Source organism: Perna viridis, chromosome 3 (assembly GCF_037379345.1).
Source record: "Perna viridis isolate PV_CMFRI_1.1 ecotype Kerala chromosome 3, ASM3737934v1, whole genome shotgun sequence".
In the NCBI taxonomy this organism is placed as follows: domain Eukaryota; kingdom Metazoa; phylum Mollusca; class Bivalvia; order Mytilida; family Mytilidae; genus Perna; species Perna viridis.
In genome coordinates, this window is record NC_142447.1 from 18,411,475 (window position 1) to 18,427,523 (window position 16,049).

At 32.3% G+C, this 16,049-nt stretch overlaps 3 protein-coding genes across 4 annotated transcripts in view; all 3 read left to right on the forward strand.

Annotated features, from left to right (window-relative positions):
- LOC148621291 (sacsin-like) overlaps positions 1 to 5,298 on the forward strand; it is a 35,228-nt gene extending 29,930 nt beyond the window's left edge. For both annotated transcript variants that reach the window (XM_088575458.1, XM_088575456.1), the window contains exon 8: positions 740 to 5,298. In XM_088575458.1, the coding sequence (XP_088431584.1) occupies positions 740 to 1,027 (288 nt within the window). In that variant the 3' untranslated portion in view covers positions 1,028 to 5,298. The remainder of the gene's footprint in view (positions 1 to 739) is intronic.
- A 150-nt stretch (positions 5,299 to 5,448) lies between these two features.
- On the forward strand, positions 5,449 to 14,643 carry LOC148621292 (sacsin-like). The gene is made up of 5 exons (XM_088575463.1): positions 5,449 to 11,081; positions 11,581 to 11,705; positions 12,250 to 12,357; positions 13,119 to 13,266; positions 14,508 to 14,643. Exons 1-4 carry the CDS (start codon positions 10,946 to 10,948, stop codon positions 13,167 to 13,169), a joined length of 420 nt encoding a protein of 139 aa, XP_088431589.1. The 5' UTR covers positions 5,449 to 10,945; the 3' UTR covers positions 13,170 to 13,266; positions 14,508 to 14,643.
- Positions 14,644 to 14,831: 188 nt separating this feature from the next.
- On the forward strand, positions 14,832 to 16,028 carry LOC148621293 (sacsin-like). Its single transcript, XM_088575461.1, has one exon. It carries the CDS (start codon positions 14,832 to 14,834, stop codon positions 16,026 to 16,028), a length of 1,197 nt encoding a protein of 398 aa, XP_088431587.1.
- Positions 16,029 to 16,049: the final 21 nt, after the last annotated feature.

Below are 16,049 nucleotides of genomic sequence, written 5' to 3' on the forward strand. Positions count from 1 at the left end.
CTCATCACTACAGAAGTTTTATGGTCGTCATCATGAACTCGTGGATCGTTATGGTGTATCCATCAGCACCATGTAAACTGATTTATTCAACGGGTCATATTTTTCCTTTCCTCGTTTGTCTACCCCGGACTTGACTTTTTATGAGCAACTCGGTGGATGTTTCTAGAAAAACAGAGGACGCTTACCTCACCGGTGCACCTGGTCTATGCTCCTAGTTTTTAGTGGAGTCCGAGTTGCTCATTTTCTTTTGTTACATTGTATGTATGATTTTAGTTACTTTATGTTCTTTGTTGTGTATGTCTGTTTTCCATGTCTGGCCTTTGTCCCTGGATTACATTCTTTTGATTACCGCTATAACCTTGGTTCCCTTGATTACTCTTTAACTTACTTATAAATATACTGAATCTATCTAAGTCGAACACTGAATAATAGAAAAAAATAATTTTTGCTAATTCCCTTTGTTTCAATTTATATTTACATGCTTTTTAAGCTTAGGAAAATGAACACATTTTCAAACCGAACTAATTTTAAAGTTTTAAAATTTAAACCAACAAGGGGTTCAGCTGAGACAGGTTTTTATAATACAGTTTCATGGTTACTTATTAAATTCCAATGCAGTTGGGTAATTTGTGGTAAATTGATAGAATTGTGAGATTAAGACTTTTGATTGCTTAATCTTTAGTTTTTAGACTGATTGTAAACCTCTTGTATATTCACTTTGTTATATTCTACATTTCAGGCTGCTGAAAAAGCCCTGAAATCTGTTCAAGTCAGAAGAGATGTTAAGAGAGTGAAAAATGACCATACACTTTTACAACCTATTATTTATGAAACTGATAATGAAGTTATCAAACAAAAGGCAGAGAAACTACAAGGAGTTATCGGGAACTATTCCAGAATGCGATATCCTTTGTGTCGTGAATATCCAGAAATACCAGCTACACTTTATTCCAGAGAAAATGCTGAGAAAGCTGTGGAATTAGCTTCTGCAATTGTTGAGCTGATCGATGAAAAATATTTCCAATAGTTATCTTTTCATAAGATAAGATTTTTCTTTAATCCACAGTATACCAATTGCTTAGGCAGACCGGTTTTGAAATGTTAAAACATAAGCATGTTGTACTAATTTATAAAATATCTTACTTGATGCCTATTGCTTAACGAAATTCGACGCCTTAAAGTTTTGAAAATTGAAAACAAATATATAACATGCCTACGTTTAGTTCCTACTTCGGAATGTATCATAAAATGTCTGGGTGCTTTATCCCTTAAGGATAGTGTCCTTGACATTTGAAATATTCATTTTCATTTACACTTGTATCTTGATCAGCATACACTGATTTTTGGCAAAACTGAGAAAATCAATGTTCCAGGTTTTTTTTTTCTAATTCTTCCTGTACCTGAAATCAATGAAATCAGTCCAGATAGTTGAACTACACAAATGTTAAAATTTTTTTGTTGAGCAGGTTCATGAAATTTTGTTGAGTCAGCATTTCTTGATTTTTCCCATTATTTACTATGGGTAGGTGTTAAAAAAATGCTCTGAAATTATTATTGGTCTATTTTTTGCTCAATTTCTTATATTTTCATGTTGCGTAGGTACCTTTCTTATATTTTTTGAAATTAAAACAATGATATTTCTTCAACTTTTCATTTAATGATGCTTCTTGTACCATCCAAAAATGCATAATTTTGGCCGGTATATTGTCCATAATGCAAATTCAATTTAAAATTGCATCTTTTGAGGCATTTCCAAATTTCAGGGATAAGATATTCTATATTATAACAAACTGTAAGGAATTGTAGTATGTAAGGTAAACAAGAGGCTCCAGGTGGCCAAATTTACAGGAAAAATGTAGAACTAAGCATATCATCATAACATACATCAGCCTCCTATCGTGATCCGTCTTTAAATTTTGGAAATTCTAGGGAAAGGTAGGCCTGAATTGAAATAAGTTTTGCTTCCATTTAAACCACTTTTATGAAAAAAACAGCAGTCATGTTTATACTACCTGTATGTGTGACTGAGCAATCTAGGAAATATGTTTAAATTTTATAAGAGTATTTTTATCTTTATATTTTCTAGTTTCTAGGAAATATACTTGATTTTTCCTCTTCTAGTCATGCTTCATTAGTTGACAATGTAAATTCAGTTATCAATAATAATTTCTGTTATTTTCTTGGTATGTACTAAAGTGTGGAATGGAGTTAGTGATATGGTTTTAGAAAATGATACTGGTATGAATAAAAGCTTTTTTAGCCTCATTTAGATGAAGATATGCATATTTATGCAGTATTCTAAGTAAATCTAGATTCAAAAAAGGTTCTGACAACAATTTATGATTCCAAAGCATAAACCTTAAATATCATACATTGATACAGTCGTGTCAATAATCATACTTTATGTAAGTGGGGGTAGGTATAGAAAAGTGCTTGTGGGGATGAGACAAGTGAAAGAAATTACTGATTTCATTATAGAAAATCTCAATAGTAATTTTCGACTCATAGTATGACTTTAATTTGAGATGTTAACCTTCAACTTGTCGGTATAGGTAGAACGGGACTAATTCTCATTTTCTTAGGTTGGCCTTTTGTGTACCCTACTTAAGTAAATACTTCTGGACACTATGATTGGACAAATTGTGCTGATACTCAAAATGTTTTATTAATTCCATGATCTAACATTATTAAACTTTTAAAAATTCCATTATATTTTTTAAAATCCATTTTATATAAATATGAATTTTTAAAATTTATGTGCCATTTGCAGAAAAGAGGGGGGATTTTGACCCACATCATCGTCTGCTTAAAATACCAAAGAATCGAGACTGTTTTTCTATGACTTTGATCGCAATTTTAATTAGGGAAATGAAGATATTACTGGAAAAAGTCAGTTTATAGCTCCGTCATTGTTTTAAAGGTGTGAATTTTTCTAAAATTTCACTATTGTCGCCTATAGGAAATGAATAGTACCGTCCTACCTAGAGGATTGCTCAGCATTAGTTATACATATCAACGTATATCAACATACCATTAAGCCGCTAGGGATTTTTTAGCATTTTATTCTCAAACTATTCACAATACTCATTTATACATGGAAAGAAAGAGGATTATTTCCCTTGTAGTCATTTTTATTTAACGAAATTGTATGAAACCTTTTTGTCTCCCGCAACACGTCCCGAGGGGACATGGAAATGCCAGGCGTCCGTCCGCGTTTTCCATACTTTATTTGTAATGCTTTTACCAGATAGATTTGTTTTTGGTATGTGGCTTTATTATGAAGAGTTGCAGATTAAGTTGAAATTTGGTTACGGTTGAATGATGTTTGAGTTAGAAAATTTTAGTGAATTTACAGTTTTACGCACTTTTTTTGTAATGCTAATTTTTTTTTCCAATTGACCTTTTTTGTATGTAGTCAAACTATGAGAAGTTACAGATTAAGTAAGACTTTTGTTACTGTTGATTGATTTTTTATGGAAGTTATGGCCCTTGGACTTGGGAAATTTCAGTGAATTTGAAGTTTCCCGCACTTTTTTTCGCGGGGCATATTGGAATGCTGTTCTTTTATTTATAGTGCTAGTTTTCTGTGTTTCATATGTACCTATGCCCCTTTCTAAATACTATTTGTTATACGATGTATATTCGTGATCATGATGTGTTCGAGTAATTGTACAATGACGTATTTAATTGTCTAAATACTATTCATGCCATATCAATATCAATACTGACCGAAAACCATGGTTTAATTTTTTTGTCTCTCAACTTCTTTGTTTTTGTTTTTCATCTTGTTTTCTTTATCTGCATTCTTTGTATGCAATCCATTTTATTCGGTTCGTTTAATTGTGTATGTAGATGGTCTATGTTTCCTGTTTCACATTCAGGCCATATTTGTTTTGATTTGATGTATTTGAATTATCCCACTGATGACGCGTCGTTTTTTTTTTGCCGATATCTTTTTGAAATTACTTTTTCTCCAAATATCGCAGAATGCAGATTCCTTTGTGTATATTTTATTTGTATTCAGTAAATGTGTGTGATTGGGTAGTGTATGATATTTTGCACACATATTGCATGATTTTGTAAATGATTTTGATTGAATATGTCAAAACGTTACATTGCCATTTGATTATGAATATTATGATTATGGTTCTAAATATTTCATATCTGTACATTTCCACTTTCTCTAAATATCTGGAAATTGCACATGTATGAAGTTAAACGTACAAAGAATGAAATCAATGTGGATTTTAATCTTCCTAACCCCTTAGTACGGAATTATGTACGGTATTTCATAGCTTTTACAATAAAATACGCATCTTTACACAATCTACTAGAGTACATTTGTATATTGCGATGGAAAAGTTACGCAGGTTTTTACTAAGCAGTCCACATGTCTTGGGAACATTTTCAAGTTCCGGATAGGAAATATCATGAAATGAAGACCGGGAAGGTGTATGGAAATGATTTTGGGGTTGATATTATGCTAACTTTCTATTTGTATAACTATCATTTTTTCTAAATCACCGTCCCCGCATTTTTTTCTCTCGTCGAATTATATCATCTTTTCTCTCCTCTTAGCTGCTGCTAATGATTATGTCACATTTTTACTCCTCAATTCTATTAGACAGAAGCATGAAGCAGCAGTTTGTTGTTTTTAAGTGATTAGTTTTTTTTTAATGTAAAGAATATTGTTCGTTTTTAATTTATTTCTAAACAAAAATATTGTGTTGCATTTTTATGGTCATTTTGTGTTTTCTGTAAATGATATTGCGTTTTTTATGATTTGGATTTTATTTATCTATTCTTATGATTGTATTTTTGTTGCTTGATTATGGTAAAAATTTCAATACTTATATCTCAAAAATAAGAGCACACTGTCCCTATTTATTTGTCTATTCATATTGTTCTGGCATGAAAGATCATAAAAAAGATTTTACAACCCTTTTAAATAGTTGTTATTTTGAAACAGAGTATCCAACTTTTTGGTATTGTTTTCCGTAGGACTAATCTGTACTTAATGTCTTGCGTGTATAATTTAAAAAAATTTTTAATACTAGATGTACTAGTATTTGATTTCTTTGCGAAAACTGTAGCGTATAGAGACTGTTTTAGTTGTTGTTGCAAGGACTTTAGTTTGTGTTTATACTCAATGTAGTGTTATATATATATATATAGCTGTAGAAAAACTTGAAAAGTGAAAAAAAAAACGGATTTGCTAATGAATATTAAAGTGATCGTACATACCAGTAGCCTTTATACATGTAATATAAACAATAAAAGTTTTCTTCGCAAAGGGTGTATCTCGCTCTCTTCCTGTGCTTTTGTTGATGGACACGTTCAGACGTGACATTTTTTGCGGAATCTGGCAAGAAGAGGATCCTCTAATTCTGCGTACGACCATATCATTTTATATCTTTCTCTTGTACCACGGGAAGGCGGGTTTAAGTAAGGCTTTATCTGTTACCAGAACGGCTGGTTCACGACTGGTTCCAGTCGGAATCTCTCGTCCTCTGTAACCAGGTTGCCTTATTTACATGTGGCTTAACGTATTTGAGGATAGGGCGCCCTGTTAACTCAGTAATGCACGGAGGAACTTCCGGTATCTCTGTTACCAGCGAAACGCCTACCTTTGCCAATTTAAATTGACTTCTTGGCGGTTTGTACCGCCTTACTAGATCTCGTCTTTATGATTTCTGCAGCCGTTTTGCATACACCACAACATTTCACATTTTATTGAATCTTTTATTAAAGTACATATATGATATGAACTTTAGTCAAGTCACTACCATGTATTGATTACCTAAATTATGCAAGAATCCCTTCAAATCCGTTTCTTCTCAGCGTCCATTAAATATAACACAAGTAAAATGTATGTCCTCACTAAGTAAAGGAACTATTTAAAAATCACTTTTTATAAAACCCATGAATATAATAGTTTTAATTGTTTTAGGAATGTGAAAAACTCGCTGGATGTTTTAGATAAATAACATGTTTTAGAAAAACCCGTAGAAAGTTTTCAATTGAACAGGTATGATTTCACCACACTTTACTTCCCCATTACCCATCTTTTCAAATTGTGTCTCGATGAAACAGATCTAAAATATATTTGTTGTAATATTAAAAATTCTCATACGAATAAGATAAAAAAAAAATATACTTACTGGACGTGATCAATTCAATCAATTTTCTACTTGACAACATTTATATTGGTTTTTGCGATAAGATTTACGGACAGGTTGTAGGTACTACAATGGAAATAAACTGTGTTCTTCTAATATCAGATCTATTCCTGTACTATTATGAATTTTAGTTTATGGACAAACTTCGTAAAGATCCTTCTTAGTCTAATTTAATAGCCAAATTTCATAATATTTATCGCTACTTTGATGATATTTGATATTTTTGCGGTGAATAATCCTGAGAGCTGAAATTTATCCAAAGGGAATGACTTTAAATAAAGCAAATAAGGACATTTGTAATTGTTCTTTTCTTGATTTGGATGTTTACATCTCACAAGGTTAACTCATAACTAAATTTTACGACAAGATGGGCGATTTTTCGTTTCAGATTGTTAATTTTTCCTTTCTTGGCGTGGACGTTCCTTAAGCTCCGTCATACGGTGAATATATTTCTCAACATGTGTCACCTCTACACGCGCTAAAAGACAAAAAAATATATATCACTCGTGGAAGATCACATGGTCTTTCCTAACAGCGTATGTAAGAACCTATTGAACTTGATTACACTGGACAAATTTCATGGAATATATATTACAAAAAGCATTAAATGCAATATATGTATGGGGAAAATTCTCCAAATTTTACACTGACCCAAACCACATTCCCCATTATATTATATTCCTTATTCAAAAACAGCATCTCCCATTCCTACAAAAATGCAAACTACGAAATATACATGTTACGAAAAATCATTATTATCTATTTAAAACAATAATAATAAAATTATACTTTGTTTACTATTATTGTGTGCCTAATAAATTCCCATATCTCCTACTCCATTCCCAATTGCCACGTACACATTGTTCCACGCCCTAATGAAACATGCCATATTCTGCTTGTATCAAACATCATTCCTCGTTGCCCCGACACTCTTATGAATGGGAAGTATACCTCACTTCAGGTACTGTACTAGGCATCAGCTATTGCCCCGGAATACTGGTTTGGTATGGAGTAGTGCGTATTATTTTGTACCAGTCAACTTACAAAGAATCAATTTGTTAAAGAAGCAGCTCATATGGATATAAGGTTTTCTTTTGAAAAGTACCAAATTTTCAACCGATAGTTGAGTGACTAAAATATACCACAAAGCTGCAGACTGCCTAGTGGTGTTAAGTTTCTTTGTCGTTTATTGTAGATCCATGGGTGGCCTTGAATGACATCCTTATCTGTTGTCTCTTTGATATATTCACCATACTCCTTATACTGAATATTTCAGTTAAGATACTATGACCATAACCCTCTTTATTGTTATTTTTGTTTAACATCTTTTGTTGGTAAACAAAAACTCAGCACAGAACAAAACCGACAAGAAACAACAACTATTTTACAACAATGCAAAGCGTTTTAGTTAGTTTTAGTTAGTATATTGACGGACAGCAGTAAACCATATTTACGTTCGACAAAGTGGCAGTATGACAAATAGACATGTACGCAGAAAAAAAAACTAATAATTGTGATAAGTATGAGTATAAATATATAAGAAACTGTAAGTACCTTTATTCTCTCCATTTGAATTATATAACTTTCCACTTCTTTAATATGATCCACAACAATTTTCTCGCTGAATAAGATACGCAGCTGACTTGTTTTAGGGGTATACCCACTTTATAAATACTGACAATATGTTCGCTTTGCATGTATAATGTAGTTTATCCGTTAAGTCAAATCTATGGAGAGGGATTTTTTATGGCCAAATGAATTTTTGAATAAGCTGGATAACAGATATTAATTTATTTTAGTTTTTTTAACCATTAGAATTACAACCTTCCTTTTGGAGTTGTCATGTAGTACTTCTCCATTAAAAAAAAATACCATATACTACATAAAAGTTTATCAACCCATAACTTGCGTATATTAAATGTGTAACCTTTTTCATCACAGTGTCTAAGAAACTATCATTGAATTGAATATTTCTGTAGCGTAAAAAACTAATAGAAATAGAATATATATTATTTCCTTAAACAAAATGCAAAACGATTGACAATGTCAGATAGATATTCGAGACAAACGTTTAAAAGTCCAATTCAACACTCAGTCTATTGACAGGGAATGAATAACGTAAAGTACTTTGGCACAGTGTGTAGATTGTACCAATCATGCGATATGGGACAATGCCATTGACAACTACAAATATTCATCTATTAATTATCCAATGCATACGTTATTGTGGAAGTGATATGTATGGAAATTTTTTTATTTTTTTTAGACTTTTATTTTATTCAGTTTTCTCTTCCTTTGTTCGATGAGTTGTCATTTTTATCAGCCTTTTAGCTTGTAGTTAATATCACAGAAAGTAATACTTTGCAGCAGTGAATGACGTTTTGCTTTTACTTTTAATATTAGCCGACGTATGACCATGTGAATCATACCAGATTTAGTTACTGGCGTTCCGTAAAGCCTAAATAGCAACACATAAAAATCGTACAGCTCGCAATATATTATAATCATATAAAGTTAACCTGATATCATAATCATACGATTCAGTTATCGCATAATTATCATACGATGACTAATTGTTTTTCACAAAACATCCGAAATCTAAGCCAAAACTAATGGGAACACTATGAGAATCACAAATCTATCATACGTTAATTGTCATATGACTATTACATGAATCGAACATCAAATGATTATCGTATGTGGCATATCCGGTACTGTAATGGGTATTTGAGCAATTAGAATGAACGAGACGGACTTCAATGCTATTACTAGAGGAAATAGTTACCAGTTCTAATATTATGGTATTGACGGAACAGGGAAGACGGACAAACACAACAAAGAATGTGAAATAACCAAAACATCACGCACAAACAAGCAAACAGAAAATAAGCATCTGGACTTCACTAAAAACTAGGAGCATGCACCGACTGCACTTAATGAATTGTAATTGAATTCCATTCTACTGTCGGTTTTAATAAAATGCTGACTCAATAGTTGACAATTAATCGTTTTAGGTCTTAACGTGCTCGAACAAAATTAACATTATCATTGATTTCCAAAATGTGTATTTTAATTCATTTTGAAAACACACTTGAGCAAGTTGTGTACCTTGATGTTGGATAACAACCAATTCTTTTTTAAATTGATTTTGATAAATTATTTGATGCATTCAAATTGTGCTGCACTGTGTATAACAGATATGTTTCAAGTGGCCTTTTTAGTGCATGAAGAGGTATAATTCATTTTATCACGTTTGCAAAAGAACATCAACGTTCAAACTAAAATCTTTAATCTAAATAGTGTGCTGATAAAGGAAGTAAACATGTTTACATTACAAAAGTCCTAAACATTTATCTCTTCGTGCTGTATGAACTTTAAAATATGAAATAAATGTAAGATATACAGGTCTACCTTTAAACGTGATGTTGATTTTGATGTCTTTGATTTTGTTCTTATTTTTGTTTTGTTTTTTATTGTTTTTGTTTTTTTATTATGTTTTCTTGTTGTTGTTCGTTTTATTTTCATTTTTATTTCTTAATTGTGTATTTGTGTCTGTTTCAAATGTTTGTATACATTAATACATTGATAACATATTTTGATTTTTATTTAATTTCAAAGTCACCAGTAAAATACTTAAATTTTATGTTTAAATTGCGTTTTATATCGGTCGTATTTTGATTCGATCTACTGTGCAGAGGGTATATTCACTATTTCAAAGATTATTGCAGACTCTTTTGCCACGCCCAGTACTTAATCTCACCTCTTTATGTAAATTAGTGCAGGACTTCGGACTTCGCTCGCACTTAAGGTCAATGTCTTACTAATATAAAGTGGTAAATCAGGAAGCGGTTATAGGTATACGGAGAAGATTGATTTGTATTACAAATATGAAAGTCACATTTATTATTTAAGAAAAGGAAAGTTACAAAAATGTCGTACTCTGTATTTTAGTGTCTACTATTAGTCACTATTACGTTACACTACGTGTAATTTAAAAATGACGGTTATCTTAAACGGTCTCCTTTGTAACGCGTTAGACTTTAACTTAACATATTTATTCAGTGCGTTATATAAATACACAAGACTCTTATCATATATGTAGTAAGCAGTACGCGACCAGTGCAAATGTGAAAAGCTTGTTAAAAATCCAAAATTACCCGAGTATTTATGGTTCATGATTTTCATTGAAATCCCCTGAATTGAAACATGATAAGTATTATATGACATTTGTTTCTTTGTTTTCTTGTCTGTACATCAAAACATCAATAAAGGAATGATTAGGCCCGCAGAAGTAACTCGGAATGTGTTATGGGAAACCCATTTAACAGTCTATCTATGTGTTCTGTGGTCTTGTGGTAGCGTGTTCACCTCGAGATCGGAAAGCTGTGGATTTGATTTCCGCTCAAAGTCATACAAAAAGGTATGGAGACGAGGCAATGCTAAACTGGCTTGACACAATATGTCAGCGTTGAGTGACATGCTTGTATATTGACTGTTGCTTCTGTGTGCGTGTCGGACTAGTAAAACATTATTTGTTCGAACGTTTCTATCCTGCAACATGCCACTTAACCAGAATCAATCAATCTATTTTATTTTGAATGTCTTTAAGTTAATTGATTAGACTTATCTAGTGGGCGTGATCATAATACCAGAGGTTATTACAATCCACAGGGCTGATATCCAAAGTAAGACTTTACGATGTAATAAAGACATGAAAGAAGCCTAAAATGGGAAGATAAACAAAGATAAACGCACAAAGGAGATGGATGGCAGGGCCCCGACTTGATATTGTTGGAGCTGTAGATGATAGGATCGATGGCAAGGCCCGGTCAGCTTTTGCTACGGTATGCATGGTTACTAGCCGTTCAGAATGTGTGCAGGAAGGTGCTTTAAGACATAAAGGTAATTACGAAAACAGGAATGACACTTCAGACCACTCAATTATAATTCTCAGAATCTCATCATAAATTATATGTCTTCTGATGTTGTATATTTTAGTATGCAAATTTAGACAATTATTCGTTTTATATATTTCTTCTCCTTTGTAATAGAAAAATAAAAGTCTTGGTATCTATCTTACAATTCCTGATTTATCTTTGAATAATCAACCATGGTAATTATTGATGAGACATGAATCTGGCGTTGAGCAACCGACATATTCAGCAGCAAAAATGAATTTTGTCGTGCTTGATAAATGTTTTGAAGTCCTGCCATTGATTTACATTTTAAATTTCCATTCGAGTTTTAGCAACAACCAATTCAAAAAATTGAAGAATTTCTTAAAACTAAAACTCATGGGAGATCTGGCATAAAGTTTGATTCTCCACAGACATCTTTTATCACAGACCTTGTGTTTCAAATGTAATTTAACATGGAACAAAACTTACCTTTGCACTATTAGAAGCTACTACGCAGAGAGAAGACTCATCAGAAGATGAAATCAGTTATGAAATGGACAGACCCACTATCCTGAGAGAGCTACAAGTGATTCTATCGGAATATCCTGACGATGCCCAGATTATAAGGGTATGTTTCACATGCATTTTCATGATACATATCTTTAAAGAAGGTAGCGCATATATTTTAAGATAGTATGTGACAGTTTTCTTCCTTTTGACATATAGGCTAGATAACAAAACTTTTACCCTTTTCAGACATTTTTATGTTAACAGATATATGTATATATATATGTGGAAAAAATCTGTCGGCTTGAACATATTGAAAAAATAAGATCAGTGATTTCATGGGAACTAGGATGTAAAATACACCAAAAGGTCATAAGGCATTATTAAAAGATTATGAAAGAGTAAATATTTTGTTGTACAGGAAAATAGGACCAAATACAAAGTTGAAATATTTTATTGTTTAATTTATTGTATCACTTAATTAGTACGTAGATAAAACAAGTTCTAAAAAAATCTGTTTTAACAAGAGAAAACCTTTACTGGGTACATAAAAAAATATTTATTTAAATTTTATAATGCTACTTGGTCTTCAGATCAATTTATGGAGAGAGTTGGCCTGTAAACGTCCCTGTAGATCGAGGTTTCATTTTAAGTTATTTTTACAGGAGTTAGTTCAAAATGCTGAAGATGCAGGAGCTAGCTGTATCAAAATAATGTATAATGACACAGAAGACCAACCAAACGGTACTTCCCCTCTCTGCCAGTATTTCCAGGTAAATAACCCACCCTTTCTACTGCATATTATTGGAAAACAGTTATAATGCATAATCTTTGTTTCATTTAAACTGACTTACATTTTTATTAAATTGTGCGTCATTAATTTTATTATCGGTAATGGATATTCTTCTAGGGTGACTGTGTTTCTCATGTTTCATTTGTTATATTTTGTGTATAGGATATATAAATCTGGTCACGGGTTACGTGACTCTTTAAGTTTCACGAAAATGGGTCCAACCTACTATTGAAATGCATTGAAATTTTAAAATTGCAGAGCATTGAGCAAAATATTAAGAGCAAAACATCGTTGCCTTTACAAATAACTATAAATATGACAATGGTAAAAAGTTTTAAGAAAGCATACAGTATGTTTTGCCCAATGGTGCACAGTTTCGTTATCCCGGGAGTAAACAATAAACTGCATATTGATCTTCAGAATTCAATACGTTCTACATCAAAACGAAACAAATATGAAACTAGAACGAAACTTAAAGATCCTTTAAAAAGATTTTCTTCGTTTACCTTATAATTATTCGACACCAAATAAACATTTTCCATATTAATATTGATAACTGCATGTACATTGAGTGGGGGATTTTAAAAGTTCGAATAGCTAATATATTCTCATGTTAAGTTTTAGAGCCTAAAATCTTTTACACTTCCGACAAAAAGTTTTATATATGTTTAAAATTGATATTTATCCATGATTACTTGATTAAACGTGTGTAGTTTAAAATAAGTTTTTGATATTTTATAGAGTCCAGGTATAGCTGTTTTTAATGACGAAATGTTTACTGGCAAAGACTGAAAAGGGATTATCAAAATCTATGACAGTGTCAAGCAGAACCAGCCTCTTAAAGTCGGACGATTTGGTCTTGGATTTAAATCAGTGTTTCATATGACAGGTAAGTAGACTTGTGTGTATAATCCTAAGGATGTTTGGAACAAGGTATCCGAAAATTTGTGTACAACATAATGATTTTTTCGTGAAAACATTATGTTTATTTAGATGAAATCATTATTACGCGGTAACTTTTCATCGATGTCTGATATTCCCAGTTTTTTTTACAAACAATCGGCATCCTGTTGAGAAATCATTGTGCTCCAATCATTGCTGATGTTTTATAGATTCCTAGATACATGCTTATTTCAAATAGATGATAACTCGCATGGTTGAACATTGGCTAGAGAGATGTTTAGCACTGTGAGCTAGCACTGCTTCTACATGTTGGACCAGTGAAAAAGAGGATTTGCTCGATTGATCAAACGCTTCCATCTTGAAGTCTTGAACTATCAGCAACATAACATTTGATTAGAATCTATCTATGTTATTTTGAATTTCTTGGTGTAATTATATTTCATACATATTGGTCGACATTCTTCACCTCATCAACCCAATACAGTTTTAAATAAAAGACAAGACAGACACGCTGAAATGATGTGGACTTTCTTATTGTCAGTAATGATTTCATCTGATTGACCGATATGAAGCGCCCGATATTATAAACGACATCATCGTTGTCTTAACTTCTTGACCCGTCTATCAAAGTCCAACACATGTCCTAGTAGTTCTGTAAACAACATTTAGATGAATATCTATTAATTCAGTCACTTGTTAATTAAAGGCAAATAATTCCTCAGGATCTGAAATTTGTTGTAGAAACCCCGTTACACTATCAAACAAGACAAATGATCGCAAACATACCTATAGTATATGTCAAATGGTAATCATTTAGACAGATATCTTTGATATGTACGTAAACGTTGCAGTTTTATTGAAAATGTCAAAAAGTATCAATCACGCTCAAGCTGCAATAATTGAATTATAGTATCGATATTTTTTCTTGCTTAACATTGTGTCGGGGATGAGAACCTTTGGTTTCTGCTGATGGTAAAACATTTTCCCCATCGTAATTTTAAAGACCTCTAAAAAACATTTTAATTGTAAATATGTTGTCATTATTCTTTCACGGAATCTGGTATTTTATTTAACAACTTTGAAATTGTTATAGAAATTACACGTTTGTAAAAATAAAACAAATTGAATAATCGCTGCCACAATAGTTGGTACAGAAATGAGTAAAATAATGATGTTTTAGGTTTCCTCAAGATATCGAAATTACTAATGTTGTGTTAAAATTCACAGATTATTTCCAACTGACCAAGATGCAACCAGAAGATATACCGCAACTTCTCAGTGTTTTGATTGCAGAAAACTTCACAAAACAATCAAATCATATGTTTGTATCAAACAACTCGAACAAATTTGATATGGAATGGATAAAAAAACGTGTGGAAGGTGATAGCTTTTGCAGATTTCCCACATCTTACCGATTTTGAAGCCTTGCCAATCATCCCACTTTTAAAACATGATAGTGGCAAAGTTTGTGAATTTCTAACATTAAAAGGGCTATATATACAACCTTTGGACATTAAGGAAAGTCATGTCATTGGCAGCGTTCTGCGAATAATGGGAGTATTGCAAGTTCCTGAGCATGACACTATAACATTTCCACATGGTGATGTCTTTGGAAAGTATATATTGCATCCAACTAATGAAAATGTCATAAAAATTCTGAGCAAAAGCTTGTCAAATTCATCGCCAGATGACACAGCGCACTCAGTCAACGAGTTTCTGAATAAGGAAGAGAAAATCATGCTTGCTTCGTATTTGGAGGATCATGTAACGATCATTCCAAAGGAAACACATAGATTACTCAGGAAATTTAAAATGTTCAGTTTTCATGACAATGTTTTAAAGTCAGATTTGGTGTCTCTAGAAGAGAACAGCGAAGTACTTGACGACTTTGAATTGCAGTTTCCTCAAGGTCTTGCATATCCTAGAAAAATTATACAATGTGAACATCTAAAACTGGCCAAACTTCTCGATGCTAATATTGTGAGTGAGAAGAAAATCATTACTGATGCTTTGACATTGATGATTGATAAAAACCAAATGTATACAATTGAAGATGTCATAGCATTAATGAAATATCTTCAAAACCCGGACAAAATTGTTATTCTGAACGGTGTTCTGGACCAAGTCAAACAGCTGAAATTTGTTCGTGCCTTGGACAAAACTTATCATGTCCCCATGGATCTTTTTAATCCAGCAAACAATGTTTTAAAGACATTATTTTATGACCAAGAAGTTTTTCCTGACGAAAAGTTTTTGGAGGAAAATGGATTTGAACTCGAACTACTCGAAAAATTGGGATTGAAGGGATTGGACAATATTACCTCAACAGACTTAATAAGCGTTGCAAATAGAATTCACCAGTTACAGTCCAATGGTATTGAAGATGATACAAGTATCCAACAAAAAGCAGAAGCAATGATTGAATGCCTGAGACAGCGATCGAATGTTCTTTCTGAAAGAATGTTGGATGAGATTAAACATCTTTCTTGGATAAAATCTTTTAGGTTTCCCCCAGAGGGATATCCCAGTGAACTTCGTTGGTGGAACAAAGATCTGTTTTGTTGCCCCGCTGATGTGAAAAGTATGAAATTCAAGTACATAATAGGATCAAGTATGCCACTTTTTGACAAAAATCAATTTCCTGAATTAGCTATCAAGTATTATAGATGGGAAGATGATCCTGATGCAAAGTTAGTCATTAGTCATTTCAGACAAGTTATTGATTCATATATAAATGATCAGAATTGAAAATATCTTCTTATTGCCAAA

Coding starts and splice junctions, on each gene's coding strand:
- LOC148621292 (XM_088575463.1), top strand. CDS start 10,946: ATGGCAGGGCCCCGACTTGATATTGTTGGAGCTGTAGATGATAGGATC. Junction 11,706..12,249: donor ACGATGCCCAGATTATAAGG/GTATGTTTCACA, acceptor TTATTTTTACAG/GAGTTAGTTCAAAATGCTGA. Junction 12,358..13,118: donor CTCTCTGCCAGTATTTCCAG/GTAAATAACCCA, acceptor GATATTTTATAG/AGTCCAGGTATAGCTGTTTT.
- LOC148621293 (XM_088575461.1), top strand. CDS start 14,832: ATGGGAGTATTGCAAGTTCCTGAGCATGACACTATAACATTTCCACAT.